At 50.8% G+C, this 22,709-nt stretch overlaps 1 protein-coding gene across 6 annotated transcripts in view; it reads left to right on the forward strand.

The window, feature by feature from the left end:
* Nucleotides 1–22,709, forward strand: part of AMPD3 (adenosine monophosphate deaminase 3) — a 49,875-nt gene that overhangs the window by 2,610 nt on the left and 24,556 nt on the right. For 4 of the 6 annotated variants that reach the window (XM_057316821.1, XM_026486087.4, XM_048217419.2 and 1 more), the window contains exons 2-4: nt 7,540–7,765; nt 17,811–18,015; nt 21,490–21,652. In XM_057316821.1, coding sequence (XP_057172804.1) covers nt 7,545–7,765; nt 17,811–18,015; nt 21,490–21,652 — 589 coding nt within the window. In that variant the 5' untranslated portion in view covers nt 7,540–7,544. Of the gene's footprint in view, nt 1–1,673; nt 2,063–2,911; nt 3,007–7,539; nt 7,766–17,810; nt 18,016–21,489; nt 21,653–22,709 lie in introns of those variants that run through there. The other 2 variants (XM_044379497.3, XM_057316820.1) reach the window with 2 other exon arrangements.

A 22,709-nucleotide genomic window follows, 5' to 3' on the forward strand; every position in this document is an offset into this window, starting at 1 on the left:
ATAATGTTGATAAATAATACTTATAAAGCATATATGCTGTGGCAGGTACTATTCTAAGCCTATTCTAGTATATTTACCATGCTAACTAATTTAATTGCCATGACAACCTATGAGGTTGGTACCGTTATTATCCCCATTTTATAGGGAATAAAACCAAGCCAGAGAAATTGAGTAACTTGCTCAAGGTCATGCAACTAAGTTGCAGGACAGCATTCAAACCTAGCTAGTCTGGCTTGAGCCTATATCCTTAACCATGTACGGTACTGACTCTTGGGATTGCCATAGATAGATTAACCACTTAACTCATTCACTCATTCATTATTTTATACATTCACTCATTCAATGAATATTTATTAATACCTCCTGCATTCTAGGTGTGGGGATGTAATAGTGAATGACGTGAGCAAGGTCTGTCATGGAGCTGATAGTTAGCAGGTGAAGCCCCTTTGTCCAACTCCTGTGAGAGTCATGCATGCTTCAGAGAGATAAGAAGGAAAAAGTGAACCCTTAGAGGCAAACCCAAAGCATCCTTTCAGAGGAAGGGAGAGTAGTATCTTTCTCAGTGAGACATAATTTGATTCCAGCCTTTCCAGTCCTGGAGTTTGGAAGGGGTCCTTAAGTGGTAAAAGTGGATGCAGCCAGTCTCCCGGGCAGGAGATGCAGGTCCTGGGCCTGGTTATCACAGATTGTCTTCATTGTTGTTCAAAAAAGGAAATAAGGCTTTGAGCTTGGGACCACAGCTCCGTGGCCCAAGGAGACTTCTAGGTTCTGAAGAGCAGTGACATGTTAGACTCAAGATGGGCTTGTGAGGTCATGAGCGAAGTTCGCCCTCCCAAGACAGAGTCACAGTCTCTGTGACCTCCTAAACTGCCACTGTTCTGGAGCCTCTTCTATCTCTTTGGCTCTAGCCGGACCCTTGGCCATTGTCCCAACCTGTATTATCTTAGGTGGGCTGCTGCCCGTCTGTGTCCGGACCTGATGGAGTGGGTCTCACATCCATACCTGGGCCTCAGGAAGACAGCTTTCTCTGTGTTGGAAAATGAAGGCTCAGGTGGAAGGCATTTTCCAAAGCCTGTGCCATGGATATTAATAGGTCTTTTTCCCTATGGTGGCAGTGGTCAGAGGGTCAAATAAGTGTGTTGGGCTAGACAAAGTCAAACAGCTTTCTTTACTAAAGGACTTTCTGGTGTTTAGAATTTGCTAGTAGAAATTGTGCGTGAATCCCCATAAGGGATTATGGTACACAGTATTTCCAAGCCTTCTGACCTTATACATTCTACAGACTACACTTTGGAAAGTGCTTGTCAAACCGAGGCTACGCATGGTCCGGTTACAGGTGCAGAATAGAATTCCCTCAACTGGATCCAGGTAGATTCTCAGATGCATGGGCTAGGATGCTCCCACTGCAGCCCCCCTTGTACCTCCCCCTCCCCAAAATATGTCAGCAGAAGGAATCACTTGCCCCTCCTCCCTTCTGGCAGAACAGTACTGAGGACCTGGACCTTTCCCCCCTACGCTCTAAGTTCGTTTAATTATTTAATGAATAAATATTACCCTCCCTCTAGGTTGCTTGTAACTTGCTGATGGCACTGTTTATGAAACAGCTGTGAGGACAGGTGGGCTGTAATCTCTGGGTTAGCTAAAGCCCAGCAGCAGCCCCAGGATCATGTGTCCACCCTGTAATCCCGCTCTGCACACACAGGAATCATTATGTGGGCTCAGGAAGGCACAATCTCACGATTGGACATGAGGAGGTGACTCAGGCCCAAGTCAGGGCTAGAGCTAGCCTCCTGGTAAACAACTGACCCGTCCTTTCTGGGCTCTTGTCCCCAGGATTTCAACAGCATCACAGAAATAGCCATTTTGCTCACGGTTATTTCCCAGACCCACACCATTTGTCTAAGTCACTGCGTCGGTTCTGAGCCTGGCTTTCAGAGCACTGCCCCCGCGGCTCACTGGAGGCAGCGCCGCGTCCCCAGGGAGAGCAGCAGCTGCGGGGGCTGGGGGTCGAGCGCAGGAGGCTCCTCAGAGCTGGAGGCCCACGTGGGCATCAAGAGCGGCAGTAAGAGGAGGACGGGGTGGGTGGGCTCGGGTGGGGCAGGAGGGCAGCCTTCTGTTCTGGGGTGTGTGCGCGCACTCACGCCCTCGAGCTCTGGTAGAGCCAGTCAGGCTCCCCAGTCACCTGCCATGTCAGCCTCTGTCCGGGAAGAAAGGAGGGAGAGGGACAAGGCCTGCCAGCTTTCCCTCCTAAGCCTGCTCCTGAACCGAGGAGTCTCCTCCCCCCAGTCTCTGTCCTTCCTGGGAAAGGAGGGAGCAGCTCACAGTCCTTGGCTCTTTCAGAGGAGGAGGGGAGGGAGGAACTCTATGGGCACCTGGGCTCAGCGCCTCCCCTGTCAGTCCCGGGGTGCCTTCAGGGAGGTTGCTCTGGGGGCCCTTCTGAGGGAAGGCAGGGCAAGTTGTGCCGCAGACAATCCCCCTGGTAAACCGAACCTGCTTGCCAGGCTGGGCCTGAAGTGGAGTTCAAATGGAAGCGGCCAAGGTGATGGTATGGCCCGTCCGGGCTCGGCTGCCAGGGGTCTGGTCGTTAGAGGGAAGCTCTGGCTTACCTTCTGCGCGCTCAGGAAGGCTGAATGTACTGTTGGGTTGGGCGGCGCGGCCTTCGTGGCTTTGCCCTGGAGAGGGCTGTGGACGCGGCCGGACGCTGCATTCGGCACACAGCAGCTGTGGGTAGTTGGCATTACCTGGGCCCTTTAGGACCCTTGGAAATTTTCCACTTACATTTCATATTCATGGAAGAATTTCCAGCCCAGACGTTTCCTGCTGTTGCTCAAGGCTGCTCACAGATATGCAAAGCAGAGACCTCCCACCCCAGCAGCGCAGGCAGGACCCAGTGAGCCGAGCTCACACTGACTCAGCTCAGCCTCGGGGCGTACACTGCCCATGGCCTGAGCGTGTCCCGGTGTGGCATCCTCAGATCAGCCATGGAGACTCCAGCACCAGGCTCAGGTCTGTGTCATGGGTTCTGACGGTGGGAGTCTGGCAAGAGCAAGGAACAGCTTCATTTGTGTTGGGAGGGGATTTAAGCAGTACTGTGCTTCCTTTCCGGAGGGGTTATGGGGCCATGAAAAGCTACTGTTTGTGGAAACTGGTGGCATTTTGTAGCTTTCTAACTTTGGGACACTTGTTCAAGCCCATCAGAGGGTGTCGTGTGTAACAACGAGATAAGCTATACCCTAGCCGATTGAATTCACAGTTAAGCCTCCCAAGCCGGCTGGCTTCAGCTGACAAACGGTGGGCCAACGGTCGAAAGGCAGGCTTGAAGAAGCAGCTGGAGCTGAGGCTTGGCTTGGCATCGACAGAGCTGGCTCTCCTGGGCATGCCTGCCCTGCCAGGTGTCTCTAGGTCTGAGAAGAGAGACGAGCTGTGGAGGGAGGGGTTGGCAGGTGGGAGTTGTCTGCCAAGGATGTCCAGAAGACAGGGGTGTAACAGGCTGCTAAGGCCCCCTGACGTAGCCCACCCCCCAACTGGGTTACTTGGTCCATACTAAGGTATGGAATGAAGTCTCCCCCACTTAGTGAAGACACTGGTAGTAATTCTGGAGGAGGTTGATATGGGTTCCACAACAAAAGGGATCTAGATGGGGAAATGCTACTTTACGATCCTGTCCTCAGACCTTTGATGTGTCTTGGGAATCTGGGGTGAGGAACTCAGGATGTAGCATCTCCCCAATAATTGACCACAAGACCTGTTTCACCAGCAACGAGCATCCACTTTTCATGGGACCCACTTTGGAAAAGGCTGATTTAAACTATTTAAAGAAAAAGGAAGATCTTTTGTAGAAAGATGCATCCAGGAAAGTATAGTTAGTTGACTTCAGCAAGGTAAAAATGCTTCACGGAAAGACATGGCAAGATCTGACATAAGAGCCCTCAGACACAAAGGACCCCCCCCACCCCATGCCCATTTCTGAGGAGGCCTGGTGGGCTGTGGCTGGTTGGGGCCTGGGTGTGTTTGTAGGGTTAGGGCTAGGGTAGGAAGGTGGAGGTGGGCAGTTTCTGTCCAGGGCAAGAGCTAACACAGGCTGGCCTGTCTCTGATGTGGGTTAGGTGGGAGAAGACCCTAATGACCAAAACTGGGGATGTAGAAGTCCAAATGTTTTTCCTAACCCTAACCCTTTCTTTTAAAAAAACTCTTTAGTCTATTTTTTTTTCCATCTTCTTTGTGTTTGTTAAATGACATTATAACAGCATTAGGGGCACCTGGGTGGCTTAGTCGGTTCAGCCTCTGACTCTTGGTTTTGGCTCGGGTCATGATCTCAGGGTCCTGGAATCAAGCCCCATATCAGGCTCCTTGCTCAGAGGGGAGTCTGCTTCTCCCTCTCCCTCTGCCCCTTCCCCCCCTCGTGCACTCTCTCTAAAATAAATAAGTAAATCTTTTAAAAAATGACATTATAACAACATTAATGATCAAAACCGGATACCGCCTCACACACAGGCAGTCCTGCCATCTGGTCATTTGAGCGTCTCTCTTGCAGCCCTGATCCTTAAGGGGGTGCGTTTTTGTATCACTGTAATCAAAGCATGGGTACAGTATGTATTAATTTTTTCATTTACTGTCATTTCACAGTATTTTTTATGTGATTGCACTGTCCTCATAATTATAATTTTGGTTGCTTAACTTTTTTTTCATGTGAGTGTGGATGTCTTTTTTTTTTTTTTTTTGACATTTTAAAGCTATGTATAAATAGCGCAGGTAAACATCTTTGTGCTTTCCCTTCCTTCAGATTCTTTTCTTAGAAGCCATTTCTGGAAGTGGGTTTACTTTGTCAAATGGTATGGATGCTTTGTGGCATTGGCTGCCCCTTGCCTGGGGCCTGTTTGATGTCTACTTCGGGGATGCCCTGTGAGGTTTTGGCATGCGGTACTTGCCCTGCAGCCTTAGGGTTGGGGGGACAGGGGTCCAGCTTTGTTCTCACCTAACAGCTCCTCCTGGTTCTAGTTCTTTGTCTTCCTCTCCATTTCTCTCTGTCACCTTCCTCTCCAAGCCCCGTTCTGATGGTTTCCAGCTTCCCCTTCTGTCTGCTATCAGGATGTGGACATCTTCACAGTTAGCTGTGGTCCTCTTCCTCTGTGCAGGTCAGGCCTTTGCTATCTTGCTCTCTGCTGCTACAGACCAGCACAGCTGTGTGCCAACTTCCTTCCTCCCAGCAGTGCCCTCCCACTGAACCCCCTGGAGGGGAGAGAGGCCTAGGGAAGGCATGGTCCTGCGGGTGGAGGGAAGGGGGAAATTGGTTTCATAAACAAGGGGTCCACAGATGTACTTTGACAGGTGTTACTAGCCTGCTTTCTTCCTTCCTGTCTGTGTCATGAATTAGGCCAATGGGCCGCAGAGAAGACCAGAGCAGCAAGCCTCCCTGGGCACTGGAAACCTCTCTGGTACCTAGAAATTACAGCACTTAGAGCTGAGAGGGCCTTGGAGACTGCTCCGTCTCCTCCATTTATGTCACAGAGGAGAAAACTAGGGGGCACAGAGAGTGACTGTCCTAAGGTTGCTCAGCGAGCCCCTCCTCCCCCATAATTGCTTCCTCTCCTGGCCATACAGCGACTGGGCCCTGCCTTACCTTCATCCTCATCTCTCGGCTGACTAAACCATCTCTCTCTTTAAATCTTCCTCAAATAAACTGTGGTAATAAGTAGACAGGACACTCTTTGTCCAGGGCCGCTCCTAGTGAAGCTTGGTCGTTGACAGGATGTAGTAGTCACCCATTCCATAAATGTGATGCCGGGGACAACGAGGAGACCTCCCTGACCCCCAGATGGACAAAGAGAAGCACCACGGTGCAGTGGTTGAGAGGACAGACGTGGGAACCAGGTGCCTGGGTTCAAATCCCTGAGCAGAGGTTCAGAGAGAAAAGGGGCAGGGGGGCCAGAGGCTCAGAACAGCACAAGTCTCTGCCCACTTAATAAAAGTGTGACCCGGGCACATTAGCTCTCTGTGCCTTCACTTTCTCATCTGTAAAATGTGAATAACAGGATTACCTGAGTGAATAAGTAGAAAGGGCTTGGCAGAGTGTACCTAATAAGTCCTATATGAATGTTGAAAGAAAGACAGACAGATGGAAAGAAAAGAAAGGAACCAACCAGGTATTTAGGCCGACTACTGATAGTAAGGAAGCAGTATGGAGAGAGGTGGATGGGGCAAGCTTCTTTGAGGAAGTGAGTTTTCAGCTGGGCTGTGAAAAGTAAAGAGTATCCCAGCCTCCACACCTTTCTTTTATTTGCCATGTCTTGTTCAAAGTTCCAGAAAGTCTGGGAGATGGTAGAACCGTGGTGGTAGACTCCTTTTCAGAGAAAGGCCTTCTTTTATGTGAGGAAGAACAAAGCTTTGGATTCCCCAGAGCCCTGTGGTCATCTTTAGGCTAGTCATTAGACCTTTGGGCTTTAGTCCTCCCCTCTGTGCAGTGGGCAGTGAGGTTTGGTCATGGCTGTATCGCCGGATAGTCTGCAGGATGGGGGCCTAAACTTTCCTCCCCCATCCCTGTCATGGAAACAAAGCCAGGAAAGGTGGGACTGCCCACGTGCTGCGGGTTCCCTGAGTTCTGGAAAAGAGCAGCACAGTTAGACAGTTCATTCTTGGACTTCTGAATTTGCTTTCTCAGAAAATGTGAGTGGCACTACACTCTTCACATCCAGTGACTTATGGAGCTAGGTTTTTTTTTTTTTTTTAGATTTATTTTTTTATTTAAGATTGAGAGAGCACGCGTGCGCACTGGGGGAAGAGGGGCAGAGGGAGAAGGAGAGAGAATCTTTTTTTTTTTTTTAAAGATTTTTTATTTATTTATTCGACAGAGATAGAGACAGCCAGTGAGAGAGGGAACACAAGCAGGGGGAGTGGGAGAGGAAGAAGCAGGCTCCCAGCGGAGGAGCCCGATGTGGGGCTCGATCCCATAACGCCGGGGTCACACCCTGAGCCGAAGGCAGACGCTTAACCGCTGTGCCACCCAGGCGCCCCAAGGAGAGAGGATCTTTTTTTTTTTTTTTTTTTTTTAAAGATTTTATTTATTTATTTAACAGAGATAGCCAGCGAGAGAGGGAACACAAGCAGGGGGAGTGGGAGAGGAAGAAGCAGGCTCATAGCGGAAGAGCCTGATGTGGGGCTCGATCCCATAACTCCGGGATCACGCCCTGAGCCGAAGGCAGGCGCTTAACCGCTGTGCCACCCAGACGCCCCAGGAGAGAGGATCTTAAGCAGACTCCATGCTAAGGCATAGAGCCCAATTCAGGGCTTGATCTCAAGACCCCGAAGTCATGACCTGAGCCAAAAACCAAGGCTTGGAAGCTCCTCCAGCTGCGTCACCCGGGCGCCCCGTGGAGCTAGTTTTAAAAATTGGCCTGCTGGGTTTGTTCTGGGGGAGTTCCTGAGTAAGACAGTTGACCCCAAGGGCCAGGCCCTTAGTTTAGTACCTTCTCGTCCCCCACCCCGCTGACTCAGGCCGTGCAGGAATTCAGGAAGGCTAACGCTTTGTTCTTTCTCTGTTAGCCGAGATGCCGCGCCAGTTTCCCAAGCTGAACATCTCTGAGGTGGATGAGCAGGTCCGGCTCCTGGCAGAGAAGGTGTTTGCTAAAGTGCTCCGTGAAGAGGACAGCAAAGATGCCCTGTCCCTTTTCACCGTCCCCGAGGACTGCCCCATCGGGCAGAAGGAGGCCAAGGAGAGGGAGCTGCAGAAGGAGCTGGCGGAGCAGAAGTCTGTGGAGACGGCGAAAAGGTTTGTGCCCACGACCCAGCTCACGCGTGCACCGCTGTGCAGGCCCAGGCGGGCCGTGGGAGTGCGTCCTCAGATAAGCTGGCCTGTCCCTGGGAGCTGATTTTGTTTCTTAACCAAGACCACTTAATTTACCACTTATTTCTTGAAGGCCGTTTCAGTGCCTGTGTTTGGTTGAAAAGATCAAAAACCACTTTTTCTGTGCTGCTCTTTGAATAACAAATCATTTGCGTAAATACACACCACTTGCCAGTGATATTTCCATGTTCTTATTGGAAATCTGAGGATTTCTTGGGAAACACCAATTTAACTTCTCTTCATCACTCAACAAGTACTTGGCGTTATTAAATAAGCCATTCACTATTTGCCAGGTGCTGTGCTGGGCACTGAGGCTCACTAATGAACAAAAGAGATACAGTCCCTGTCCTGTAGAGCTTACAGTTAGTTCGTCTAGACCATAATTAAGTAACGGGACAAATTAGGTAAAACATGGCAAGTTCTGATAAGGGCTGTATCAGTGAGGGCCTAACCAGAAAAACAGAAGCCACGTAAGTACTGGAAATAGGTTTTAACGCAGGGAATGGTTACCGAGGCGGTAGAGAACTGAGAAGACAAGCAGAGGACAGGGAGGCGGGCCAGAGACTAGAGCCCGTAGGAAGCAGCTGCCACTGTAGGCTGGAGGGGTAATGGGAGGAGGTGGCGTTGCTGGCACCCGGGGTGGGGAAGCCGGAACCGTGGTGGCCTTTTCAATGGGAAATGAGCCAAGGAGGAGAGGCCATGGCTGTGGAGATGCTTCCAAGGGAGAGATGGAAGCAGGAGATACCTGGCTTTAATCCTTCTGGCACCTTTCGGTTTCTCCCAGTGTTTGCCATGGGCCAAACCTAGCCAGAAGCCAGCAGACACAAAGCTGGAAACAGGGAAAGATGAGGAGTGGATCTGAGGACAAACAGGCCTAGCATGGGTGCTACGAAATGGATGAATATGGAGTTGAAGGAGAGGGAGAGAGAGAGAGGGAGGAAGGAACCTCAGGCTGAATGGAGGGTCAGGACTCAGGTCAGACTGGCCTTGGGCTCCCTGATAAGCAGTTTGGATCCTAGTCCAAGGGCAATGTGAAGTCATCCTTTCAGTGTATCTCACCCAGGAGAGTGGAATTAAAGAATAAAGAGCTTTGAGAAAGTGTCTAGTGGGGCTTTAGCTGGGTGCCTGCCCAGTCTGCACACTGCAGACCTCAGAGCTAACGAACACAGTAGAACTTGAGCCCTATCTGTGACCTCGTCAGCAATCAGATCCTTCCTAAGATACCTCCTTATTTTTAAAGGCAAGCCCTTTGCTTTCTTGGTAGTCTAGAATTTCAGTATTTCCTTAACGTTTTGGGAAAGTAAAAAGTCAAGTACTGGTATAAAGGCAAGAAAGAGCTTCACCCTCCAGAAGAAGTGCTTTCCTTCCTCTGAGGGGCTCTGAGGCCCCCAAGTGAAGGGGTGGAGGGTGCCGTCTATCAGCTGTGAGAGCCAGCCTGTCTGGGTGAGGGGGAGTGGCTGTCGGCCCCGCAGTGTGCTCACCCCTGGAGGGCCAGGAAGAGCAGGACTGCAGAGACCCTTATCCCCTGCGCACTGGCTTAACAGAGGGCTGGCCTTAGGGACTGAATGGTGTGCAGGGCTCCCAGTGTCTTGTGAATCGTGCATTTTAGACCCTTAAAAATGAGAAGAGAAGAAGTCCTGGCATTTTTTTTGTTATTAGGAATAGTGGGTTTCTGAGGCCACTTTCCATTACAGGGTGATGCTGGGCCTGACATCTGCAAAAAGAGGTTGTTCTCTTCTTATCAGTGCCCAGCCTAACAGCAAATTGGAAACCTTCTTACTCTTAGTCTAAATGGTGTTCCATGGTTTCCAGAAATTCTTCTGTAGGCTCCTTTCCAGAAATCGTATTCTGTCCGTCCTTACTAGGATCGGTTGTCTTGGTTTGTCCTTCTCTGGAAGCTCCTTGAGATCTGCCTCTGGCTCCCACCGTATCCTCAGGATCCAGCCCAGGACTTAGCCCGTGGTGCTGAGCGGGGGATGTGTAGCAGAGAAAAGATGTCCTGTTTCTTCAGTGCCACATCAGAGTGGCTACAGCTCTCCGGACCTCTGTGTTCTGCCACTCACTAGAATGTTCTATGACCTTGGAAAATTAGGAAGCCTCTCCGTGCCCTAGTCTCTTCCTCACCTATAAAGTGGGGATGGTAACAGAAGAAACCTGAAGCGTTGTGAGAAATGAGGGGATCGACATGGGAAGGGCTTAGGACAGTGCCTGGGTCACAGGAGGCCCCGTGTCCCTGGTCACGGTGTGCCCGACTCCCTGCCGAGGAGACAGTGGCAGCAGATGCTGGGCTGCTTGCCTTCTTTACTCCCCATGCCAGGCTCACTGGTTGGATGTTCTTACTTCCATCTTGCAGATTAGGGAACTAGGGCTCAGAGAGTGAGCCTGCACAAGAATGCATAGTGAGAAAGTGACCGAGCAGGGACTGGAACCCATGTCTTTTGAATCTAGAACCCAACTTTGATTACAGGGCTACTCCATCTCTGGCCAGGGGTGGAGTCTTTGGGTCCACTGTAGGTCGGCAGATGCTGGAATGACACTGGGTGCTGCTCTCCAGGGTATAACTGCTGGCTTTTGAATGAAAGGAAAGGAAGCTGGGCCAAACCTCCTCACTGCCCGCTGGCTTTTCTGCCAAAGGACGGACTGGTCCCTGGACTTACCTGTGGGAAGTCCCAGTGTTCTCCAGAGCTGTACGTCCCTAATTTGTCTTTCAGCTTCACTGCTCAGTAGAGGCACCGTTATGCAAATATTCAGATGTGAGCAGTCCCTGGAGGAGTCCTCTCCCCAGCTTCCTCTTTATTTCTGGCTCCTCCCTGACATTCTGGAGTATAAATGGTGATGTGGAGCCATCATGCAAGGAGCCCACAGGCCCAGAGCCAGCAGCACATCTCCAGATACCTGGAGTCTGCGGGTCTGTGTTTCAAACTGTGACATGAGAAAGGGCATCCAGTTTGGAAAAAGCCCAGCTCCTGCGACAAGCCTAAATATTCCTGGCGCTTGAAGAAGGCCTTTCTTTACAACCATTGCCTCTTTCTCTCTTATTTAAGAAAAAAAAAAATCAAAGAAAGAAAAGAAAAGGGACTATTGTAGGTCTCATGTAAAGGCACAAACTAACACCAGGAAGTAAGCCAGCTTTTTATAAAAAGAAGAAAAACTGGATGGTAAATAGGAAACATGAGCAGCTGAAGCATGGAGCCTGGCTGTCCAGGATGCCAGCAGGTCTAAGAGTTGAGGTGGGTTCAGACATCACCCTTCTAGGGTGGGAGTTGGCTCCAGGGAGCCAATGTTCCAGGCTTCTCACAGAAGCTCTTGTTTTGCAGGCTAGGCTGGATGAGGAGACCAGAAGGGACAGCTTGCTACAGGGCCCTGCCGCCTTAGGAAGATGACACCGGGACTCTGTTGGGAGTCCCAGGTCTCTGTTGGGACTTGGGGGCAGGTCAAGGTGAGATGGTGGGGCAGACGATCTATGGAATCAAAGTTAGGGGGCAGAGAAAAGAAGACAGCAGAAGCCGAGAGGTACCCAGAAGCTATCCTTTGTCCGTATTGAGTCCTGTCATCCTCCCTGGCCAGAGCTCACCTACTCTACGAAAGTACGAAGCTGCAACTTGGGACGACACGGATGGCAACGTGAAGAGTGTGCAACCAAAATGTACATTAGCGCTCCCCAGCTCTCCTGTTTCTTCCTTTTAAGCAGCTTTATTGAGATAGAATTCACGTACCATACAATCCACCCATTTAACGTGTACAATTCAGTTTTATTATATTTGCAGACTTAGGCAACCATCACCACAATCAATTTTAGATCATTTTTATCATCCCCTAAAGAAACCCTATAGTTTTCAGCCATCATCTCCCCAATACTCCCATCCCATCTCCTATTTATTCTTCACACAGAGTTCTAATAACCTTGGTTGTCTTGTTTCTTATCCTGTGACAGATTTAAGGAAGGAGACTAGAAATGGGGAGAGGGATTTCCACGGACAGGGTGGCAGAAGTGCTGTGTGGTGACTGCGAGCTCGGGCGTGGCAGTCAGGCCACCGGGTTCAGATGACAGCCCATCTCTTACTCCCGAGGGGCCTCGGGTGAGGCTCTTAACTGCAGGAGGCTGTTTCCTGATCTGCACAGCGAGGGTAATAAAAGCACCTACCTTGCAAGAATTAAGTGAGCTAATGCGCATGACTACTTAGGACGGTGCTTGGAACATCATTCGTGTTCTTGTTTCTGTCATCATTATTATTTGACAGTCAACAGTGAAGGAGGAAGTCATGAAAAGCAGACACAAGAATTCGAAGCACAGCGGTCTTGGGACAAAATGCCTCTAAGCTCATGACTGGCTAATACAACGATGACTGTGAGTCATCGAGAGAATTTTAAATTATGTTCAGCATGCACTGATTAAAATATAGGATTTATGAATTTCATTTAAAAAAAGCCACACCATAGCTGGTTTTTTTTTTTTTTAAAATTAGGCTATAAGGGGACCAACTTTTTTCTGAAAAATGTAGCTTTCTAGAACAGCTGCTTTCCCAAGTAATAGATAAAGAGGTATTTGTTAGGGATTGAGCATAGTACAGCTACAGTGTTATTAAATCATTCTGCTGCATGAAATTTCTTCAATCAGGGGTGGGTAACTTTTTAAATTCAGGGCCATTAACAAAGGAGCTTCATTTATTTTTTAAAAAATATTTTTAAAAATTTATTTATTTGAGAGAGAGAGACAGAATCTCAAGCAGGCTCCATGCTCAACATGGATCCCAACACAGGGCTTGATCTCAGGACCCTGAGATCATGACCTGAGCTGAAATCCAGAGTCTAGAGCTCAACCGACTGAGCCACCCAGGTGCCCCAAGGAGCTTCATTTAAAACAGTTTGATTCATCTGCTTTTAAAGTTAAGAATAGAGGGACGCCTGGGTGGCGCAGTCGTTAAGCATCTGCCTTCGGCTCAGGGCGTGATCCCGGTGTTCTGGGATCGAGCCCCACATCGGGCTCCTCCGCTGGGAGCCTGCTTCTTCCTCTCCCACTCCCCCTGCTGTGTTCCCTCTCTCGCTGGCTGTCTCTCTCTCTGCCAAATAAATAAATAAAATCTTAAAAAAATTAAATAAAAAAATAAATAAAGTTAAGAATAGAGAGTATTAGTCCTATTTTAAAAGATAGTAAAGATTGTACTTCATTTTGCCCTCTGGGGTCTTTTGGGAGAAAGGGCAGCTGGGATGGACTGGGCAGAGGGAGGAAGGGAACTGGCAGGCAATGGAGACCCACATTTGGTCAGGAGGGAGTGAAGGGAGACGGTGACAGGTGAGGACAGGTTATCAGAGGGAAGTGAAGGGAGAGACAGGGGTTGAGGTTGTGAGTCTTTAGGCCTGATAGGCTTCAAGTGTGCAAATCAAAGCTATGCCTGGCTGGGCAGGCCGCTGGTCACTTGGTGTGCACACAGATGTCCACGGGGCCCAAGGGCCTGGCATCCCTTCTCATAGCGCCCGCCCTTCATGGGCACACACCATAGTCAGCTGTATCTGCTTTCTCCTTTCTGGATAGGCTGTGACCTTGGGTCTCAATCACTGCTCCCCTTTTTAGACCACAGGTCCCCACTTCCCCAGGAATCAGTGCAGTGATGGTGGAAGCAATGGGGACAGATGAACCTCCGGAAGTGGGGAATGCCTGGCATTCAGATTCAAACTGTTAGTGAATCTCCATGCTGGTTTGGGACTCTTGCCTCAAACAGGTAAAGGGGTAATTCTCATGTGGAGGGGTAGAGGCTGCCAGAATGATCTGAGCATGTGTGTGTGGGGAGGGTTCAAACAAGACTGCCCATTCTGGAATGTTCCCCTCTCCCTTTGGGAATGATGTAGGGAGACTTCTCTGACCCTGTGGCTTCACTGCTCTTACCCCCATTCTGATTAGGTGTCTCCTCTGGGATCCCCAAATATCCAGATCATCTCACACACCAACCACGTTGTGTAATGACAGTCTGTTGAATTGTCTGGCCATCTATGCCATCATCAGTCAGCCCCTGGCATCCAGGGTATTGTTTATCTCTGTCTACCCCTGGGGCCTGGCACTTGGTACTTTATTGAGTCAAATGAGGTCTGCATGTGGCCCCCCGACTCACTGTACACAATTGAGAGCCTTCTGTGAAAGGTTTGCTCTGGTGACTTGCCCTGCCTGGAAGTCCTCTGGACAGACTACACAGGGCAGCGGGTTTCAGAAGGTCCCTGGGAAGATGCTGTTCTCTAGAAGATCGAGGAGGGCCTTGAGGTCTTAACTTGGGTTTGGCATATGAATCAAATGTTATTACAGGAAGGCTTTGAGGTGCCCAGGAGCTGAGGAGAGCCGGGCAGTGAGGCAGGGTAAGGTGGGGACACAGTGAATTTCAGGGGCAGCCAAGGGCCATAGAGCTGGGGTGGGAGGGGTACCAGAGAGGTGCTGAGAGGTACTGTAATAACAGCCCACGTGACCGGTTCACATCCTTGTGTTGAGGGCCTGTTTGGGCAAGAAGGTCTCTGTGGCCTAGGAAGACCATCCATTTCAGAGAGGACAAAGCTGCTTCTGGCCCCTTGGGCCCTCAGGCTTGGCCTGAAGCTGGTATCCTCACAGCCCCACACCCTGCCAGCTCTTTGGCAGGACTGAGTTTCTGCCAGGTGGATATGTGGGTGGGGGAAGGAGGAGGCCTGCCAGCTGTGGCAGAGAGAACTGGCTCACTCTGGTGCCCCAAGGGCTAGCACGAGGTACAACAGGTGGCACTGTGGACAGACAGATCTTGGCCCATCATAAGGAAGTGCTTTCTAACAGTGACAACAGATCATGTTTTGTTCACCTTGTTTGCGTGCTTAGCACTGGCCTGGCCCAGAGTAAGTGCTTGGTGAAGGTTTCTTGAATAAATGATTGATGGCTGATGTCTTGCTCAGAAATGCAATGAGCTGTTTGTCAGTGGAGGTGTTTAAGCAGAGGCTGTCTTAGTGAGGGGACTGGGGAGTGTAGTATTTATTTATTTATTTTATTTTAATTTTATTTTATTTTTAATGATTTTTTATTATATTATGTTAGTCACCATACAGTACATCCCCGGTTTCCGATGTAAGGCTCGATGATTCATTAGTTGTGTATAACACCCAGTGCACCATGCAATACGTGCCCTCCTTACTACCCATCACCGGTCTATCCCATTCGAGTGTAGTATTTAAAATCCTTTTCAGCCAGGTCACCCCATGGTTCTTTCCTTCAGATAAAGCCTATAGCTCCTTCTTTTATTACTGTTACACATGTGGGGCTTCAGATGGTCTTGAGAGGGAGACAGGTGTATGGACACACACACACACACGCACACATTCGGTCACTCAGTCGCCGCTCTCCACCTTCGCTGACTGAGCCTTGGTTGGATGGAATGGATGCTACATATAGGTCTATGGCAGACAGAATTTCTACAATGCCCCCCGCCAAAGATGGCATCTCCCTTCTCCAGACCCTCTGAGTATGACGAGACATCACTCCTGCGATTAGACTGTAGTATATGGCACAGCAGTCTTATGGCTGCACAGAACTGGATTCTGCCAACACCCTGCATGAGCATGGAAGTGGATTCTTTCCTAGAGTCTCCAGATAAGAACTCAGTGAAGCCAGAATCTTGATTTTGGCCTTTCGATACCCCGAGCATAGAGCCCAGCCAAGCCCGCCCAGACTTCTCACCGACAGAACTGTGAGCCACACCAAGCTTGTGGCAGTTTGTTATGCAGCCATAGACAATACAGGGCCCTCTCTTTGGGCTCCGTTTAGCTCTTCCAGTTTTGTGAGATACCAGCTTAATCGTTAGCTCTGGTTACTCTAAGCCCTTGCCCAAGGTGAACGAGCCCTGAGGAGATGCCCCATCTGTTGTTAAACATGTCCCTTGTGCCCATAAAATCAGAGCTCTCAGCCCAGGGATGTTCACATGTGACAATCTGGCACTGACTTGAAGACCAAGATGGAGCCATAATGGATGTCTTCAAGAAGAGTTCTTTGGGCACAGCTGGTGGGTACTGGCTTCCTCGCTGCAGCAGAAGAATATGGATATTCCTAGGAAAAGCCTGGTGGCTCCTGGCTTAGGCAGCCTTCCAGCTTCCTGAATGTGGTGGGCTTTATTACCTTTCTTACCTGTTGCTCACCTTAGATGTCATCTTGCTTCTCCTTGGTGAGACCAGCCCTCAAGCGGCATTGGCTGAGGCATGGGGGGGTGAAGTTGGCCGAGAGATAAAAACCATGAGCTGGCAGGCATGTGAGTGGCACAAACGCCAGAGTCTCATGGGATCTAGCTGAACCGGTCAGAACGTTAGAGGGAGCCCAGAGTAATAGCTCTTCCTGTAGGTGTGAAGGTCCAGAAGATGCCAGTGGGAACTTTATTGCTCAAGGTGAATCTGCCTCTGAGGAATGATTGACTAGCATGAGTGGACATCTTCCTTGGGGTGGGATGCTTAGCTCAGCTCTGTAGAATGGATGGATGGCAGGCTGGAGAGAGCCTGGGCTGGAGGCTTCTGGAGTTCAGGTTGAGTTTCTGGAAACGACTTAGTACCTCTGTTATGCAGGGCCATGGGCTGGGCAAAGGCAAACTTCTGGAAAGGGGCTGCCTCTACTTTCCAGGTGTAAACAGCCAGGCCCCAAACAAGGGCTAACACAGGTGGGCAGATAAGGACCAGAGAGCCATGGCAAGTGGTAGGTGTATAGACAGAGGAGGTCAATGTGGTTCCTGAAAAATTAGTGGTGGGCCTGTGAGGAGACCTGGCCAAGTGTCTGGAGGAAGATAACTGCTTCCAGGTGACACATAAGGCCCGTTTGGAGATCAAGCCCTTTCCCCACCCCTTCTAGGTATCATGGTGCCTGGAGAGAAGAGGGGTTCTAGGGGTTCTGGTGGGTCATTGGGTCCTTTGCTGATAGCTGTAGGCCCTGGCTATCCTGCTGGGCCTTCAGCTAGTTTCTGGCATTGGATACTTCTGGGTGGCAATGCTGGGGGGCTGGGGTCATTAAAGGCAGAAAAAGACATGGGAAAGGGGAGTGCTCATGGCTTCACCTCATTGCTTCACCTTCAGCTCCCTTCCTGGGGACCCTAGGACTTGGGATGGTATCATTGAAACATTACTCGTTAGTTAATGAGAAAGGTGAGGGTTCGTGAATCACTGCGCATAAGCGCGAGCTTGTGGCCTTTTAAACCGCCCTGTGCCCACGTCCCCAAGAGTTTGTGAAATCGTCTTTTGGTGCTAAGGTGACAGGTCCAAAGGGCCCTGAACTTGATGCTGACCGATCTCTTTCCCATAATAGAGGTAGAGGTCTGTGCCTGCCCCGCAGTAGCAGCGGTCAGGATGGCGCGTGTCCTGTTTGAGGAAGGAACAGCGGGGGTGACGGGGTGGAGCAGGGAACCTGGGGGGCGGGAGGCGAAGGGCTAGCTGCCACCTTGCCAGGTAAACTTGAGCAAGCCCTCTTCTATTTCTGGACCCCTGACTCCTTCATGAAAAACAGAGGTGGGGCTAGTTGGTGGCCATGCTCTCTCCTGGTTCCAGTGCCCCAAATTTTGAACTCTGTGAAATACAGGGCGGTTGTCGTCTGTGACCCTGTTCCCTGTCCTTCCTGAGGCTGTTCACATGCTGGGACTTAGAGTGTGGGTGACTTGACATGGTCCTCATTGCTCCTGCCTTCGGTGTGAGACCCCGGCAGTGTGGTCTGCCCTCTGTCTCCCAAGACGGTTGCTTTCTCCGAGGTTCTGTGTGCCGTGCAAACACGGGCCACGGTCTTTCTTAATGATCCCGGGGAGGGGTGTCTGAAGGGCTGTTCTGTACCTCAGGCAGAGATGTGTGTGAGAGGAAGGCATAATTAGCAACTTGTTAATGGCAGGGCCAGCACCAGTGATGAATCAGAGGGAAATTCTCCTGCTGTGTACATAACAAAGACTTATCACTTGCCCCAATTAGCGGCTGATGTTTCCCACTTTTCCTTGTCCTTGGCTTTTAGAAAGAAAAGTTTCAAGATGATTCGGTCCCAGTCTCTGTCTCTGCAAATGCCGACGCAGCAAGATTGGAAGGGCCCCCCGACAGCCAGTCCGGTCATGTCTCCCACGACCCCTGTGCTCCCTGGCTCCACTTCCCAGCCCACGCCGGTGCCCTATGCCATGCCCGAGTTCCAGCGGGTCACCATCAGTGGAGATTACTGTGCCGGGGTAAGGCGTCTCCCACTCCCCACTCTCTACCTGCATTCCGGGGGCTGCGTGAGGGCCGATGTGCCCTGTGCAAGGCCGGGGTCCTTGGGCCACCGGGGACATGCCTAGCGCTGAAGCCTGGTCCGGTCTGTGGGTGTCTGGGAGGTGGTGGGCAGGAGGCATTGGAGTCTGAAGAGAAGGAGGGTCTTAGTGGAGGTTGTGGGGTACGGGTGTGTCTAGGGCACGGCTCATCCCTGTGAGCGGGGCCAAGGCCTGCGAGCTGGCGCACTGTGTCTGTGGCCTGCTAGTTCCTTGTGTTCTGTGGGTCCAGAATGCTGCTCTCCGTCCCTGCAGCCCACTGAGGAGGATGCCAGCTCAGACCCTTTAGTGTTTCCAAATGTTGAGTGGACTCGAAGTTGACTGGTTTGCGTGGAATCGGTTATCGCTGGTTCAGCTCCTCCTATAGGATTTGGCTCAGTACCCTTAAATACCGGCTAGACATCCCCCCCAACCAGGAAGAGGGGGTCTCGATGAGAAAGTGAACAAGTAACCAACTTGGTTAGCTTGGTCACTGAAAATGTGCTACTTTTCCTGGTTGGATGGTGCATTTTACTGCTTCCTTCTTGAAGAGAAGGATCACTTAGTGGAGGGTTAAGTGGTTAAGTTTGCTTCTCTCTCCCTGGCCCCAGCCTTCTACCACACCTCAGTTGTCCTTGTCCTTGTTAACTCTCTTCTTCCTCTTCTCCTTCTTCTTCTTCTCCTTCTTCTTTTTCTTGTTTTTTTTTTAGAGAGAGGGCGCACACGTGTTCAAGGTGGGGGGAGGGGCGGAGGGAGAGAGAGTCCCAAGCAGACTCTGTGCTGAGCGTGGAGCCCGACGTGATGCGGGACCCCATCTCCCATCCCTGAGATCGTGACCTGAGCTGAAATCAAGAGTCGGATGCTTAACCGACTGTGCCACCCAGGTGCCCCCAAAATATTTTATTTTTTGAGGCAACCCTTGGTTTTGGTTTCTTATGTGTATCTACAATTAATTAGCCACATATAATTTGTTTATTTTTACATAAATCGTAGTTTACTATATACATTAGACTGAGTCTAGCTTTTTTCACTTAACAGTACCTCTGGGAGATAATGCCATATCAATAAATAAAGAACATCCTTGTTCTTCTTTTTCTTCCTTTTTTTTAACGAGTGCATAATATTCCACTGTGTGGGTGTATCACACTTTAAGTTCCTATGGATGGGAATTTTGTTGGCTGGGACACAATGCTGGCCTTCTCTGAAGATGCAATGTCCTGACCAGGAGTCCTTGGTGTCTACCTGGCCTCTGACATGTGGGCAGGACAGGAGAAGGGGGAGTAGAGGTGGACCGGCAGCCAGATGAATGGAAGGATGCTGGCCTCGTGCAGAAGCTAGGTTCTTTCCATTGGTGTCCTGGCATGGAGCCCCTGAAATGGGCAGTGGGTCCCCAGAGAGCTATGAGTCCAGGAGAGGCAGGCTGACCTTGCAGGATCATCTTGGCTCCTAGTGGGCCTGCTGCTGGGCATGGGGTCTGCAGTGTCTATAAGTCGGCTGGTGGCTGCTGGTCCACTGGGATCCTGAGCCCCCTTTCTAATACCTTTAGCCATGGCCTGAGCCCCTTGGCCCTGCTGAGTCCATTGGCTCTGCAAAGCGTTTGGCTTTGTCATTGGCAGGGACATATATATATATTTTTTAAAGATTTTATTTATTTATTTGACAGAGATAGAGACAGCCAGCGAGAGAGGGAACACAAGCAGGGGGAGTGGGAGAGGAGGAAGCAGGCTCACAGCAGGGGAGCCTGATGTGGGGCTCGATCCCATAACGCCGGGATCACGCCCTGAGCCGAAGGCAGACGCTCAACCGCTGTGCCACCCAGGCGCCCCGGGACATATTTTTGTCTAAGGTTCTAAGACGTTTGTGCTTATTCACCTATTCCTGCTGCTCTCAGACGCTGTGCCCCGGAGGGTGTAAAATGGAATTAACGCACCCTCATGGGGACACTTGCAATCAGGAAAGGAGAAGCTACTTTCTTAACAAAAGTGAGGAACAACATTGAGTAAAAGTATAAAAACATGCATGGGAAAGATATATACCAACTTCTTCCCTCTGAGCCTGGAGTGGGGTGGAGCAGGGGGGAGGGGAGGGTGTTCGCGTGTCTGTGATGATTTATTTATTCAAATATATGGGAGATCTGGAACAGTAATGAAAAAGATTAAAGCTCTGGAAGGTAGACACATGGGTGTCTGTCATATTATCTTCAGTGCTTGTCTGTATGTTTAAAATATTTTAAAACTGAAAGTGGTTTTTAATTAAAGCAGAGAGGAAACTTTCAGGAACACCCCGCACCCCCCATGCTCCACCGACATCTGTTACCTCCCTCTGCTGTGTGACACTTACGTCCTGTTATGACTGTCTGTTTAGCTGCTTGTCTCCCCAGACTTGTTCGGGTTTCTGCCACACACCTCCTTCCCAGACAGATGGAGATGGAAGGAGCCCCCTGGAAGGTGGGAATCATCTCTTCCGTCTTTGAGAAACAGGCGGTTCTGGGAAGGCAGAACATGCTTAGGTTTGGGGAGCCAATCAGATCAGAATCTGAAGTCTGACTTTGTAACTTCTGGCGAGTGATTTATCCTCTCTGGGTCGCGGTGTCCTCATTGGTAGAACGGGTTGCCGTCAGGACCAGAATGAAATCTAACACTTGCCAGGAAGTGCTTGTGGACTGGGCGAATTGGGTGGTTGACAGACGAAGCAGAAGCCAGGGGTTGGCGAAGCAGCCGACCGAGCCCGCAGAGTTGTTCTTTTTACCTCTGAGGGACCCTGCGTTTTCTCAAACGAAAGTGACGACCCTCACCCCCGTCCAGGCCCTGGCTCTTCACGTTCGGGGTGCAGGGCTGTGGCTTGACCAGCCGCCCTTGAGGCTGGTCTTGGGTGTGCAGGCCGGAGGATCTGCCTTCTTGCACGTCTCCAGCAGCCCTCCTTCTCCGCCTGGGCCGGGGGTCCCCAGGTTCAGTCATTCACTCGGAGGACACCTAGGACCAGCACAGAGCCATACTCAGGACTAGGATTTGTTCCAGGGAACGGATGCAGAGCGAAGTCAGCACAGGGAAGAGGCACAGGGGGTAGAGTGTGCAGGAGCCCAGACTCGCTCCCCGTGGTGTCAGCAGAACACGCGTCATTCCTTCGGCATCGACTTGTGACATGTTTGAAGTGTCGTCTGCCATGGAAGCTCATTAGAGACTCAGCACCCAAGGTTAATAAAAACCTCGTCTTCCAGATTCCCTGAGAAAACAGGTGTTCGGCATAAACTGTAGTGTTTGTGCAAACAGTTTAGGCCTGACGAGCTGTTCGTATTGTCAGCAAGTGGTGGGAATGCACCCGAAACCCAGGTGCTCAGCTGCCAGCTGAAAGCCAGCTTTGCAGGAGATCTTGCAGACAGCGCGGGCAACGCGGACCCTTCTTTGCCCCCTCCCTCAGGTCACCGTGGAAGACTACGAGCAGGCCGCCAAGAGCCTGGCCAAGGCCCTGATGATACGGGAGAGGTACGCCAGGCTTGCCTACCACCGCTTCCCGCGGACCACTGCCCGGTACCTGGGTCATCGGCGGGTAGACACTGCACCTCCGGAAGAGGGCCTCCCAGGTAGGGCACTGAGGGTGCATGGGTTCCTAAGTGGGGCGTGGCCCAGGAGTCGGTCAGGACTTTTCACTGGCTGGTGTCTGTGTCCCTGATGGTGTTCTAAGGACAGGGCCCTGGTTTTGGCTTCCTACCCCCATGCTTGCTGGTTTCCCCAAGCACTGCTTCTGTGCGCACTGTGTGCTCTGCCCTGGGTAGAACTGAGCTGTAGAAGTTCAGAGAGAGCTGAGTTTGAGAGTCCTCCAGAGAGATAAGCAATCTCATCCTGGATATTTAAAACAACGCCATCAGACAGTAAGTGCTGAATTTGCCGGTGGGGTGGGGTAGAGGGAGGGTAGATGCAGAGTGCATATTCTGGGGCAAGAAAGTAGGCTCTGGAGTCACACACACCTACGTTCTGATCTCAGCTCCACCACTTTCTTGGGCAAGGTATTTCTCCAAGCCTCAGTTTCTCAATCTGTAAAATGGGACTACTATCTGTGCCCTGCGTCCGTTCTGAGGATCAAATGAGAGAATGCAGGTGAAGTACCTAGTGCAGTTATAGCACCTGGTGAGTGAGCATTCAGTCAATGGTAGCTGCGTTTACGCTGCAGAATTTGGGGAAGAAGAGATCAGAGGTGGCAGGATGGTTTCTGGGCGAGTCTGGCCTGAGGAGGACCTAGGAGCACTAGAGGCTGTAAGTTAGGTAAGATGAACGAAGACAACAAGAAACCACCAGCTGCGAAGGTGGCCCCGCGGGATCCGACAAGGGCCTGCTGGTCTGTGCTGGTGCCCAGGACCCTGGCTGCCGTCTGGGCGTAGTGGGTGCCAAGGGGTCTCCTGTCTGCATTTTCCTGGGTTTTCCTGGAAACTCTCAGACCTGGATGTTGAGCATCTGTGACCACCTGGGACCCTGGTTAAATCTCAGCGCTTCTGGGCCCATTTCGCTCTCTGTCTGAGGCAAGTTGATGCCACCTGCCCCAGTTTGGGCAAGGGCAGACAGGCCCGACTGTCAAACGTGTACTTGATACAAAACAGAGTACCCAGGGGGCCGGGGAATGAGCCTAGTGAGGCAGAGGCTGTG

The sequence above is a fragment of the Ursus arctos genome, unplaced genomic scaffold (genome assembly GCF_023065955.2).
Source record: "Ursus arctos isolate Adak ecotype North America unplaced genomic scaffold, UrsArc2.0 scaffold_22, whole genome shotgun sequence".
NCBI classification, from domain to species: domain Eukaryota; kingdom Metazoa; phylum Chordata; class Mammalia; order Carnivora; family Ursidae; genus Ursus; species Ursus arctos.